General features: G+C 46.8%; 3 protein-coding genes across 3 annotated transcripts in view; 1 reads left to right on the top strand and 2 right to left on the bottom strand.

Moving 5' to 3' along the window:
• Window positions 1–5,473, bottom strand: part of SHROOM1 (shroom family member 1) — a 28,277-nt gene extending 22,804 nt beyond the window's left edge. The window contains exon 1 of the mRNA XM_027468671.3: window positions 5,263–5,473. The gene's annotated coding sequence lies outside the window, so the exon portion shown is untranslated. The remainder of the gene's footprint in view (window positions 1–5,262) is intronic.
• Window positions 1–13,021, bottom strand: part of AFF4 (ALF transcription elongation factor 4) — a 72,153-nt gene that overhangs the window by 2,907 nt on the left and 56,225 nt on the right. Inside the window, exon 23 of the transcript XR_011803319.1 lies at window positions 11,342–11,406. The gene's annotated coding sequence lies outside the window, so the exon portion shown is untranslated. The remainder of the gene's footprint in view (window positions 1–11,341; window positions 11,407–13,021) is intronic.
• On the top strand, window positions 10,155–12,959 carry GDF9 (growth differentiation factor 9). The gene is made up of 2 exons (XM_013104015.5): window positions 10,155–10,768; window positions 11,697–12,959. The coding sequence occupies exons 1-2, from the start codon at window positions 10,339–10,341 to the stop codon at window positions 12,644–12,646; spliced, it is 1,380 nt and encodes a 459-aa protein (XP_012959469.5). The 5' UTR covers window positions 10,155–10,338; the 3' UTR covers window positions 12,647–12,959.

Raw genomic sequence — 13,021 nt, 5'->3', positions numbered from 1 at the left:
TACTGAAGTGCCACCTCAGACACCTTTGACTCAGATACCTTAGAAATACCGCAGAAGCATTTCTAATGCCCATGGCACTTGCCATGCACCTTACTCTGTGTAAGGTGCATGGCAATGTGTTAACTTACTACAAAGAACTGCCAATGTGTCAACCTTATCAGTGGCGTAACTGAGCAGTGCTTAGCCTGGCAAGGACTGCAAAATGCACCTGAAGGCAGGGGACTTCTCTGGGTGGTGAGCTCCTCCTGAGGTCTCCTGGCAGCTAAAGCAGCAGAGGTCTGAGGACAGCACTCGTACCCCTATGGGTCCTGCAGCTGAGTTGCCTTAGATTGACTTCTACAAAGTCTTCAGCAGCAGGGATGGGTGAAAGAGGAGGAGGGGGGAGGCACGGACAGGTGCAAACTGAACACTTGCCACCAGCAGAAAGACCGTGGTATGCCGGATTAGACAAAACCCCAAGCAGTATGTGCTCATCTGCCCTTAGGCTGGAAGGGCCCTTCGATGTACAAATCCCCCAGCAATGTGGAACGCGTGCCTACTGCCGCTGCGGGGAATCAGTGCCGATGACCTCCCCTCAGACCCGACAGAACAGGCGTTCCTGGCACCAGCCAGGCTGCTGTGGATTGAAATTCCCCATCAGCCTTGGAGATAGCAGGGAATATCGGCAATCTGAGACCCCGGGGCAGCACATCGCTGCTGTTCTGAACGTGCCAACACGGGGTGGGCGCCGCATTCAAGGCTTGGACAAATCTCCTCCATCGGACCCACCGGTACTGCAATCATTTCCTTACAAGGTTTGGTGGGGTGAAGAACTGAGCGGGGCAGCTTGGAAAACTCAGACGCTGGTCACTTCTCAGGACAGCTTTGATAATGTCAGCAATATACAGGAAGCATTAAATCGCTTGGTTTCTGCAGTATCTGCTAGGAAGCTGAGTCATTCCCGAGTCTTCAACAACCAGCCTTGTAGAAATGGCCTGTGATACTTTAGATGCCAGAACATTCAGCTTTAGCAACAAATATCTAATGTGATGTGATTATTTCAAATACAGAACAGTAGAAATCCAGAGATTAATGGTGACTGTTCAGAGAAGTACAACAAATCGTCAGGTCATGCCCTTACATTTTATGGGCTCCAAGATTATTACAAAACTCATCTCAAACTGTGTGCTTGCTATCTAAACCACTTGTTTTACAACACTTGGAAAGTTTGTTGACAATTTTAAAGTAAACAATTATTTGTACTTGCGTAATAATAGCTTTTTTTTTTCCAGAAAAAAAAAAAAAAAAAGACCCAAAAAAAGCTGATTCATATTTTTAGCATACAAATTAACATGGAACATTTGCTTCAAAACAGGACTGAAATTGAAATTGTGTTAGATAGAGACTCACTGTACAGTACATTATTACTCCAGGACAGATGAGTAGCAAAAAGCTGTTATTTTTGAATACTGATCATAATCCTCCCCTGCTAGTGAAACTTGGAGTCTGTACAACAGATGTAGGGACAGGTGCAGGAACGCCCATGATACAAGAAATAATCTTACATAGCTCCACGCAACGGAATGCTGCAGTGAGAATTAACTCCTAAAGAGGAGAGGTGTCAATGTGCATTTGGGATGAAAAATAGACAGGTTTGTATATTCTAGAAAGGTCCCACATGTATCAGCATTGCCTCGTGTTTCCTGCTGCAGGTACTTATTGAGACAAATGTTTATCCATTTGACTGGAATATTCCAGCTGGAGAGATGTCCACGGGTTTGGGGGTTAGTTTTTTTCTTAGGGGGTGGAATTGTCAGATGAAGTTTTCCAGCTGTTTAAGGCAAGGCTCAGAATAACATATTGACTTCAAAAGGTGAAAAAAAATGCTGATAATCCTTGTTTATGAAGCACTGACTGGATCTTGTGGTGTAGAGTTCAGGCAAAATCTGGCAACAAACAACTGCACCAGATACCGGTTATGATGTGTCTGTGAAATCTGAATATTCTCAATTTGTGAACAAATTCAAATCCCTGAGCAATCACTTTGCATAAATTCAGTCGAAATTTGACATATTAAACTTTGCATGCAGGCAGCCCACATGCAAACTCGGGCAGCCTGGGCTTGTTTTGGCACAGAGGTCGGCACTCGGAATTAAGGGTGGCGAGGAAGAGCTGTAAGACAGGCAGGGGGATGCAGCAAGAGCCAGAGAACTGGGGCTCTTCAGACAGAGAAGAACAAAATCTGAAGGACCAAGATACAAAATGGAATGTAACTAATAAAGACAAGTACTAAGATTTCTTGACTCAGCAATGAGGAAACATCTCGCTAAACAGGCTACAGTCTATGTTTAAAGGTCCAAAGAGCTCAGCCTGGAAAAGGGAAAGCTCAGCTTAGAAAGCTGAGTACATTGCAGGTCCTCAAACTGTCAGAGTGTGAAAGACTCATCCCCAAGACGTGTAACGGCCTGGTCAAAGCAGCCCCAGAACTGTCACTGGGCATCTCAGAAAAAAATACAAATGAAACGCCTGCTAAAGGAGGTGAGCTGGAAAGCTGGTGTGGAGGGGGACAGAGAAACCATCTGGTTGGCTTAACTTGGATTTGACCTCGTCTGCTGTCGACAAGTCTGCGTTTTCAATCTTTGTTAATTTACAGCTGCTTATTTACATGCATTATTTACATTCGCTCACTTCCACATTTCCATACGTTCGATGTATGAAGACTTTCCAAGTTCGAGCACTTTACATATTGCTGTGTTGCTGTTTGGAAGCTTTTGGGCTTGGACCACTTCTTTCGTTCCTACTGCTCTGTAGGCTGAGAGCTGCCAGGGGCAGCACCAGAGGTTCTGGGGGCGAGCAGAAGTTCACACAGCTCCCCAGCCTAACGTAGCCAGTGGCACGGGTCACTTTGTGTCCCAGCACGAGGAGCCAGAAGCAGACGTGTCACCTCGCACCCAACACCCCCCTGAACTTAGTTATCTTCTGGCAGGAAGGCCTCGGCCGTATTGATGTAAGGATGGATGGCTCTGAGAGCACAGGCACTCCCTTAACTTCAAGTCACCTGAAGGCTTGGTTGTCAGACTATGGAATATTTAAATACATTTATTCACGTCTTCAAATGTGTGTAGTCTGACACAAAACCATAAATTTCCACTGTAACTCTTCAAAAAGTTTCTTCAAGGCCCTCTGAAGTAAATGGCACCTTCACTTTGATTTCAGTGTTTTGAATCAGACCTAAACCAGACCCAAAGAAATGGGCAGAAAATACCCAAATGCAATTCATCTTCTGCATGCCCTTGAGAAAAATACAACCCTCTTTTAAAGCACGCTTACATTTGCCTCTCTTGTCTGAGTGGGCAAAGCAGCCAGCTCCAGAGCTGGCCTCGTGCTGGGCCAGCACTCCCAGAGTCAGCTGGAAACCTGGATCTCCTCCGCATACCTGCACAAACGGTGCCTGGCATCCCCGTGCCAAAAGATGAAGATGCAGGGAACAGGAATTGGAACGTGTTTTTTAAAGACTGAATAAAGTTACGAGACACCATTGATGGCAGGTTGGAACATATTTCTAACGCAGCTTTTCCTTTGCAAACAACTTCTAAAGAAATTAAGACTTGATTTTAATAACCAAGATTAAGAAAACATCATAAGCAAAGAGGAACTAACTGTGATTAGTTCTTTTTTCCCCTCCTCTTTGCTTTTAGTCATCTGTATCAGAATTATGCATGTGTAAAGTTATTTTAAGAGAACAGTCGCAGAACTCCCATTGCACTTGTGCCTGCCCCACCCTGCAATTCCTTTTCAGCCCTGGTTTCACTGGGTTACACCAGCAGCCTTCTGGCAGACCCTCACGCTGCGCTCAGCCAGCACCAGTTTGCAGCTCCCAGTTGGCCGAGGCCAACTGGAACCAGTCACGAGGGTGACAACGTGGCTCTGCAGCCACAGGATGAAGGCAGGGGGTTCACCCCTGGCACAGCCAGCCCAGCCCCGGCTGGAAGCTCTTGGAGATTCCGGTAGGTTGAGGGCAATCTGCAGACAGTGAAGTTACTAAAAATCAAAGCGTGTGCATTTTTTTGGAGACTTATTAATGGGCTAGACTTGGGAAGGCTTTCAGAGGGAACAACAAAAGGCACAGCCCCGATGCAAATTCATGCAAAACAAAAATCACTTCCCTTCTCCAAGGCGTGGGAAATGAACTTGTTCAGGGACGGGTCAGAACGACCGAAAATAGGCAAGACAGCATCTTCTCCCCTAAGCTTGTTCTGAGCACCAGAGGATAAATTTTACCCACTTTTTCCCCCAAGTCTGGATGAAGCAAGGAAGCAGGGTGCAAATTATCAGACCAAGTCAAATGAGGAAACGAGCACGCTAAACTAAGCACCGAGCCAGCCGGGCAGACCCCTGGGTGGTGGCTGGGGGGCACCAAGGCTGCCCCTTTCCCCCGGGCTGCCCCGTGCCCTCGGTGGTGCCCAGCCCTGGTTCCCTGGCAGGCCGGCACAGCGCTGCCAGCAGCAATCTGCCCCCCCACGTGTTGGGGCTTGCACCTTAGCGCTAAACAGAGCCAAAAGGAGGCAGAATCGGGGCGTACAAAGCCCTCCCAGGCAAATTCAGAAAAATTTGCATTTTCTCTCGCCACTCGTAAAGGGCTGGAAAATCTTCTGTGAGCCCCCCCGCACGCACTTGGAAATCCTTTTCTCCCTCAGTCACCTCCCCGCCCTGTGTTCATTCATCTCGGATTTCTGTTTCCGAACGCACACCAAAATTTTCAAGTTTTAACTTCAATATTTTCCCATTAATTCCCAAACTTCGGCACATACCATTCGGAGATGCTCCTCCGTCCCAAACACATCACTCCGGGAGCATTTTGAGCACAGAGCGCTACGGCGTGGAACTGCTCTCCCCCAAATCACATCCACCCCTACCTGCCCCTGCTTCAATCCCGGCACTGGGGGCTGCTGAGACCTCTCTTTCCGAGAGAAGAATCCTATTACCAGGTCTCCGCACACCAGGAAAAGAAGGGGCCAGGCAATTCCTGCCCCCGTGATTTCTGCAGGAAATAATTACGCGGCTCAGGTCTTTAACAGAGAGATTTGCAGCCTCCCGCTGAAGGCAGCGCACACACGGCACATTGTTACTCCTCCAGCCCTGCAACCCGGCGTGCTGGAACCCCTGCAAGGATCCCTTTGGCCACCGAGACAGCACCGCCTCACAGAAAATCGCTTTTCAACCCCGTCTGTTCTGGGCAGCCCACGGGGCACCGAGGGTCCCCCCCCCCCCATTGCCACCTACCTGGGGCAGGCTGCTCCCCTGCTGCCCCGCTCATAGCCCCCAGCCGGGCTGCGGGGTCCCGGAGGGGTCCCGGGTTTGGTCCCGGGGATGGTTTCGGGGATGGTCCCGGGGGTCCCGGCCGCAGCCCGAGCCCGGAGGAGCCGCAGCTGCGTCCCAGGGCGCGCTGGAGGCGGCGGCGGCCGCCGGGGGCTCCCGTGTCGGGGCAGGGGGGCAGAGCCCCGAGGCCACGCCTGGCAGCGGGGCCGAGCCCCGAGGCCCCCCCGGGACTTGCTGCGGAGCCCAGAGGTGAGCCCAGAGCCTCCGGGGAGCCCCAGCTGGCAGCCGGCGCCTCCCGGGCTGTGTTATGGAAGGGCCACGGGGGCACCGGGGGGCTCCCCGGCTTTTGGGGTTGGCCTCTGAGGTTCCCCTTCCCCTTCAGCTTCTGCTCGAAAATTTGCCAGGCAGGAAGATATCTCGGGAGGGGTAACTGGGACCGACCGACAGCACAGAGCCCCAGCTGAGCTCTCTGCTCTAGGGATGTTGGAGATCTCAGCTGTCCACGCCAGGGCAAGAAGAACACCGAGTGAAGGTCCCGGCTCCTGGGTCTGTCAGAGTTTATCTTGAGTTTTTTTGTTTGTTTGTTTGTTTTGTTTTGTTTTTTTTTTCCTTCTTCTTCCTAAAAACAAGGAGGAGGGGAATAACTCCTGCACTCCTGTCTGCATGTTTATGAAAAGCAGGAAAAAAAGAAGAGCTCACTGTAACCACGTATGTTTTTCACAAAAACTTTCTGGACATCTTTAACACCTTACGTGTACCTGACTACGTCACATTGGAGAGCCCCACATGACAGCAAAGCCAGGCAGTGGGACCTGACAAACCCAGCAGTCACCCCTCGCAGCTGCTTCCTTACCAGAGGATGTGTTTTGAGCGGCCGCACAATTTCATGCAGAGCATGCAGCCGGAAAGGAGGCATTCAGCTCGCAGGGCAGGTAAATGCTATTCCATCCAAGGGAAAAAGCAAGAACGTGCAGCCGAAAGGCAAGGAGGAGAAGGCAGAAAAGCCATGCTTGAAAGCAGTAACCCTCGGGCTGCATTAAATGCATTGTGAAAATAAGCCTTGGAGCCACGTTCTGGATAAGCGTGCAGCTCCTGCCTGGAACAGAACTGGTGTGTGCAAACTAACAGCTGTTGGTTAACTTCAGATGGTTTGTTTCAATAAAAACTTCATTATATTAAAAGACTACTTCATTCAGCTACCACATGGTCAGTCACAGTTATAAGGGTGCGTACAAATCCCCCTAGCTCCTTTCCAAAGGCTCATGCACAAGGAGCTCCTAGGGGAGCTTTCAGTCCCTGCAGGCTGCGCACCCCAAGCTGTAACCCCTCTGGTCGGGCTGGGTGCCTACCGCACAGAGGGGGGGTAAGGGGAGGTGTCCTCTGACGGGGGGTCCCTGGGGAGCCTTGCACTGTGGTAGCTGCTGTCTGCAGCCGTTGTTCCTTTTCAGACAATGAGCTCTCATTATTTTTTTAAAGAATATCTGATTACGAGGAGAAAGCTGCGGGTTTCCATGGGATATTTGCTTGGCAGGTGACATCGTGGCACCGCATATCTGCATCCCTCAGCAATCATCACGTGGATGACAGAAACAGGGTGTGAAGGACTTGTAAACGAAACCCTCGACACAGAAGAGCTCTAGGAGAGCACTCCACAAGCACGTACATTCACTGCTGCAGAACTGAAGAGGTTTGACTGCTGTAAGACACGGGTACCAAACGGCCACCAGCAGCCTGAGCCGCTGGGTGAGGCCACCAGGCTGCTCCGTGCTGATCCTTTGTGTTCACAACAGGACAAGGAAAAACTTTTCTCACACTGCTGCCTGTTAAGTCACTAAACTCCTGCACCAAATGAACCAGCTAACTGATTGCCCTGTCAAGAACATTTATTAATTCTCACAAAGCACCCGCAAGGTCACAGCCCCGGTGTACACACAGTCAGCACGGCCGTGCCACCTCAGGCAGCTGGAAGGTAAAGCACAAAGGGACGGCAGCAGGAACAGCATACACGAAAGCTGCAGAGCTAGTAGGAGAAATAGCCTGCGTTAAAAAAAAAAGGGATTCATAAACTATCCATCAGAGCCATGGCTTACATAGATTTCACCCACATCCTCGGGTAGGTTTCACTTATTTTCCAGAGCTCTCTGGGAAGGCTGACCTCTCAGCTAGGAAACAGAGTCCTCTGTAGGACAATTGTAAGTATGATAATGACTGGGAAAAACCTCATCCACCGTGGCTGTTAAAAACAGCTCAACTGGCAGGCACAGAGCGGCAAACAGAGCCCAAACTTCTGGCTAGCATCAACTTAAGGAATCACTGATGTTCTCATCTAGGAAATAAAAATGGGCAGAGGCTGTAAGCAGTAATTAAAAGAAATCTGTTTTATACTATAGTCACAACATCAGTGGTACGTATTTTTTAGCCCTAATTCTGTTTTGTTGAACAATGGCACATATACAAGCATCAGCTCATTAAAATAATGTGTTTGATCTTTTTGGTTTATGGCAGGAAGAAGCGATTGGAAGTAACAGGAAACATTTCTTCCTTTTAAATTGTCAGAAATTGCTGCAGCTCACATCTGTACCGCAGACATGCAGCTCAGCATTACCTCTGTTCGGGCAGTTAGCTGAGCTTCTGCAACATCATTAACTGACCCTGCAGAGAGCACCTGATGCTTCTTGTATTTCAAAGTGCACTGAATCAGCTCGGTGAGCCAAAAGGAAAATGCTTTGTTTATCAGGGCACAGCAGCTACACCTGTGATTAATGCTTTTGCTCCCTTGTGGTAAGAAACTAATGTAATGATCTAGCTACAGGGTAAAGCCACAAATTCTTCAGCTCAGTTTTATAGGAATTTAAAGATTGCTGCTCGTTTACGACAGTACAGACTGGGTACTCAGTGTTTCCCAAGGAAGAAAAAGGAAAAAAACAGTTTCTGCTGCAACAATCTAATGACTAATAATAGACTGAATACATGTTTCAGATATGTAAAACACGAGAACAACAAACAATAGCAATCTTAAAGAAATATCCTGAAACTGATCTCCTTGGACATTGTGTTTGACTAAACAAGAACCTTCAGTACCTCCAATGACCATGCCCAACTGCCCACAGGTGTAAGGATGTGAAGCCTTCACTCACACATACCTGTGGTCTGTAGCACTTCAGGAATCCTGTCCAAGCCCCTTTAGAGCACCTTTAGATTTCTCCCTGTCATCGTGCTCCGTGAAGGTGCCTCTTCAATGAGGCATCAGTTCAAGTTGGATGCATTTGATTTTGCTCTCTGCTTTGATTTCCAGCAAAAGAGCTAATAAATCTGGATGAGTTTTATGATCAGGCCAGTAAACTTTTCAGAAGAGCAGAATCTCTCTGGTCAGGGCTAGGCTTAAATCCTCGGTTACAGATTTCTGTGACCTTTCACCTGTTTCATGAACTTCTCGGTTTACTTAAGTAAACATTTCTAAAGCTACATGCTCAAGAACACTCTTTCCAATGCAGTGTATATATAAAAATATGCAAGATTATTTTGGCACCCACCACACATAATAATAGTGAAGGATTTGCTCCGCCTTCAGCGTTCAGAAGTACCACTCATGCCCTGCTGAGCCTTGAATTGTTCGAGATAGACTTAGCTGTTCTCAGGTTGTCCAGGGATTTCAGCACAATAAAGCACACATTCACTTCTCCTTGGATTATTTTCCAATCATTTCAGCTCCCTGAATGGACTGCCCACAAGATGTGATAAGATCAGAATCAGCAAAGGAGAGAGCAGGAATGCACACGTGGTTTGTAGCACAGCAATGTTAGAAAGCAGCTTAAATTGTCATGGAACAGCAGAAACTGTCGATACATGTCTGAACTTAACGTGGGGCTAATTCATATCCAGAAGGGAGGAGCAGATCAGCCTGTCTGCTGCAAGGATGTATTTTTAAAATGAACAAAGCCACTGATCAACTTATTCAAAGCAGTTTAAACATAGCTGACCTTAGACGTGACAGTATCCCCCTCTTATTGTAATCAAAACAGCTTAAACGAACCTAACAAAAAGGCAATATTGTTTCAGAGGATAGATTGTTATCTGAATTCACCTTCCACTGCAAATCAAAGAATGCCAGACTGACATTTCTCTAAGTTAATTAAGCATTCTCTGAACAAGTACTCCTTAACTAAGCCTTGAGATGTGAAAGTCAGATTATGGGTGACATTTCACTAGATTACTGATAGCATAGCTCTAAAAACAAATGCCATGAAAACACACTTTCTTATGCATTTTCCTGATTAAATAAAAGAAACCCCATCCCTTCAGTTATGTTGCATAACAGAAGCTCCCAGTACTCCTGAAGCAACCAGCGTTACTCCAGTTCTGGAGCAACTCCAGACCGCTGGTACTGACTGAAAAAACCACTCTGCTTTTTTGCTTGCCTCAGCTAAGACTGGAGGTAAATGTGTGCTGGAATGGGAGTGAGCCTGAGGGTACCACAGCCACAGTTCCCCTCTCTCAGGTGGATGCTATCATCCACTGAGAAGCAAAATTTGAGAAATACATTAACAGCAAATGAAAACCAGTTTAACTCTTTTTTGTTATCTTATTATTGCTGATGGCAATAATATTTAACATTTTAGATATATTCAGCGATGATAATTAGCATTATTACTGACATTTTCTTAACAGTTAACTCGCAAATATCAAAATTTGTGCAAATAACAAGCATCCAGTTAGACCGGCCAGTATTAGCTTGTCTCCCCGGCTCCCTCTGGAGGCTGATAAACGAACGCTCTTGTATTGCCATTTACCACGCGAGAAAGGTTTACATGAGTAAGGATTTTGCTTACAAAATGCTTTCATGTGCAGCGACTCTACCCTGAATGCAAACAAGCATGTGGGTTCCGCAGCCAGCTGCAGGTCTTCCCCCTGGGTTTCTAATGAGAAAGAAACCTCCCTCCCGTGCCACAGCTGCAACATATATAAGGGCTCACGCTCACAGACTCTTTTTTTCTTGAATATTTTAGTGGAGGTGTTTTTTTGGCTGCAGCCCTAAGAAGCATGGAGGGTACCTGGAGAATTTGTGTTTGTTTCTATTGCTATATTCACTGGCTTTCTTCTAGCATCCAGTGTGCCCCCCGCTCCAGGGACAGTGCAGCATCTGACAGGATCTCTGGGTTTTTGGTAGCTCCTGAGGATGCCACCAGTGAGCTAAACCCATTGCTGAGGCTGCCAAAAGGTGTGAGACGTGGATATGCCCTCCTGCCACCCCTTCTCAAGGTGCTGTCTGACCAGGGACGCCAGAGCTGGGAAAGCGAGGCCCCGAGGCTACAGCCAGACTCCAGAGCCCTCAGGTACATGAAGAGGCTCTATAAGATGTCTGCTACCAAGGAGGGAATCCCCAAGGCCAACAAAAGCCACCTCTATAACACTGTTCGACTCTTCACCCCGTGTTCGGAATGCAAGCACAGCCACAGGGACCTAATGACAGGTAGGTGTGCAGTGACCTGAGCTTCCAGCGTTCAGCTGGTTGGGGTTTATTTTGGCATGTTCTGTGCTTGCAGTATAGCAGAAAAATATGGTACTCTGTTAGAGTTGTTGCTGTTTTAACTCTGATGGCTCTTCTCTTAAACTGTGCAAGTTCTTTGTGATGTGCTTCTCTTTAAATGGCATTAGACAAAGACTTCCCCACGGTCTGGGAGCTGGCACAGAAAAGGTACTGTGGTTAAGATCATATTGATGTTTCTGCCTAGCTCATTTTTCCTCTGGTTAAAGGAAATTTTATAATCAGTTCTAAACAACATAAGAAATTAAGGAAAAAGTGGCTAGGAAGGGCATTATGTTCCCTTCCAATGCCTATCGCACAAGAACCCTGCTACAGGATGACTTTCTCCTTGCCTTGTGCTTTTCCTAGGAAAGAATCATAACCAAATGTGTGAAGAGTAGAACCCCTGGTAAAGCAGGGTCGGGTCTGAAAACTAGGGTGGCTGAGCACGTCACTGACTTTTTTTTTTTTAATGTGGTGTAGTCAGAGCAACAATCCTTAGCCTCTGATTCTACTTACGTGACTGGTGACGAGTTGTCTGAGTTTTCCTGACTTGGATTCGTCCACTGGGACAGCCAGATAACCTAGAACACAAACATCACGCTCATACACAGTAATAGGACTTTGAGGTTGAGAATTGGTTAAAAAGTATTCACTACAGCAAAAATAAATCAATGTTTATGGCTAAAATTTCCTGGCATAGTATAGTCTCCTGCTTTAAAAATACACTGTCAATTAACAGTTAATTGCATGGTTAGGTATCCTAAGTACAGTAATAGTAAAAGTAGTAGCCTGAATCTGAATCAACTTCAGTATGTATGTCCTCATGGCAAATTGAGGTACAGTAACTGCAAAATTATGTTTCCCTTCTCAGGAGACCTTCACTCGGGGGATTTGCTCTTCAACCTGGATCGTGTTACTGCTCTAGAGCACTTACTCAAGTCTGTCTTGCTCTATTCATTTGACACATCTGTTCCCACTTCTTCCTTTACGTGCATGTGCCACTTGTCTGTTAAGGAGCATGATTTTTCTAGCCAAGTCTGTCCCAGTGTTTCTCACGCTGTAGCTTTTAGCCTGCACTTTGAAGTTAGGAAACGCAAGTGGGTGGAGATCGACGTGACTTCTTTTCTCCAGCCTCTAATTGCTACTAACAGGAGGAATATTCATATGGCTGTGAACTTCACTTGTCTGATGGGTGATCCACAACACGGCACTGAACAGGACAGTTACATTAATATGGCTCTGGTTCCCCCTTCTCTTCTCCTTTACTTAAATGATACCAGTGAGCAAGCTTATCACAGGTGGAACTCACTTAGACGTAGAAGGAAAAACCCAGTGCGGCCCAGGCCAAGGAGCAGTCTGCTGGCTGATATCATCGATGACGAAAGAAGAGAGAATCCTCAAAGTAAAAGGGCCTCTCGGCGTCGAAGAGATGAGACCCTGAACGAAGCTCCAGCAACTCCACCTTACAATTTGAGTGAATATTTCAAACAATTCCTGTTTCCTCAAAATGAGTGTGAGCTCCACAGCTTCCGTCTAAGTTTCAGCCAGCTAAAATGGGACAAATGGATAATAGCACCACACAGATACAGCCCGCAGTACTGCAAAGGGGACTGCCCGCGGGTCGTGGGGCACCGTTACGGCTCTCCTGTGCATACGATGGTGCAGAACTTAATATATGAGAAATTGGACTCATCTGTTCCCAAGCCCTCTTGTGTTCCTGCCGAGTACAGCCCACTGAGCGTGCTAACGATCGAGCCCGACGGCTCCATAGTCTACAAAGAGTATGAAGATATGATAGCTACGAAGTGCACTTGTCGGTAGTGGGTGAATCCTAATTCATTTTACACTTAGCTTGGGTATTCTGAATTATCAGAATACCTGCAGCGTTTGTCTAACAGCTCTTTAAAATCGGTCAGGATTTAGCATGCGATTAGTAGGTGTTTACATAATAGCACTTATTTTTGTAGCCACTCGACTTTTCTACAATGTGAAATTAAATGTAAATATCTTTTTATTGGAATAATCTTGCATTTAAAATATGAAGATTTCAACTACCAGATGCCTATTTTAAGCTGTTTTGTTATAGATTAAAAAAAAAAAAAGGAAATAAATGCCTATCATGCATACCACTTAAGCTCAGTGCCTGCTAGTCTTCCTTGATATGTAATGTTGTAATGACATTTCTGGCAAGCCTCT

Source organism: Anas platyrhynchos, chromosome 14 (assembly GCF_047663525.1).
Source record: "Anas platyrhynchos isolate ZD024472 breed Pekin duck chromosome 14, IASCAAS_PekinDuck_T2T, whole genome shotgun sequence".
NCBI classification, from domain to species: domain Eukaryota; kingdom Metazoa; phylum Chordata; class Aves; order Anseriformes; family Anatidae; genus Anas; species Anas platyrhynchos.
Note: the sequence above shows the minus strand (reverse complement) of the source record. Positions and strands in the feature narration are given on the sequence as shown.

What these genes read in the sequence shown, in the direction of transcription:
- GDF9 (XM_013104015.5), top strand. Translation starts at nt 10,339, where the DNA reads ATGGAGGGTACCTGGAGAATTTGTGTTTGTTTCTATTGCTATATTCAC. An exon ending in CCACAGGGACCTAATGACAG is followed by an intron (nt 10,769 to 11,696) that starts GTAGGTGTGCAG and finishes TTCCCTTCTCAG; the next exon opens with GAGACCTTCACTCGGGGGAT.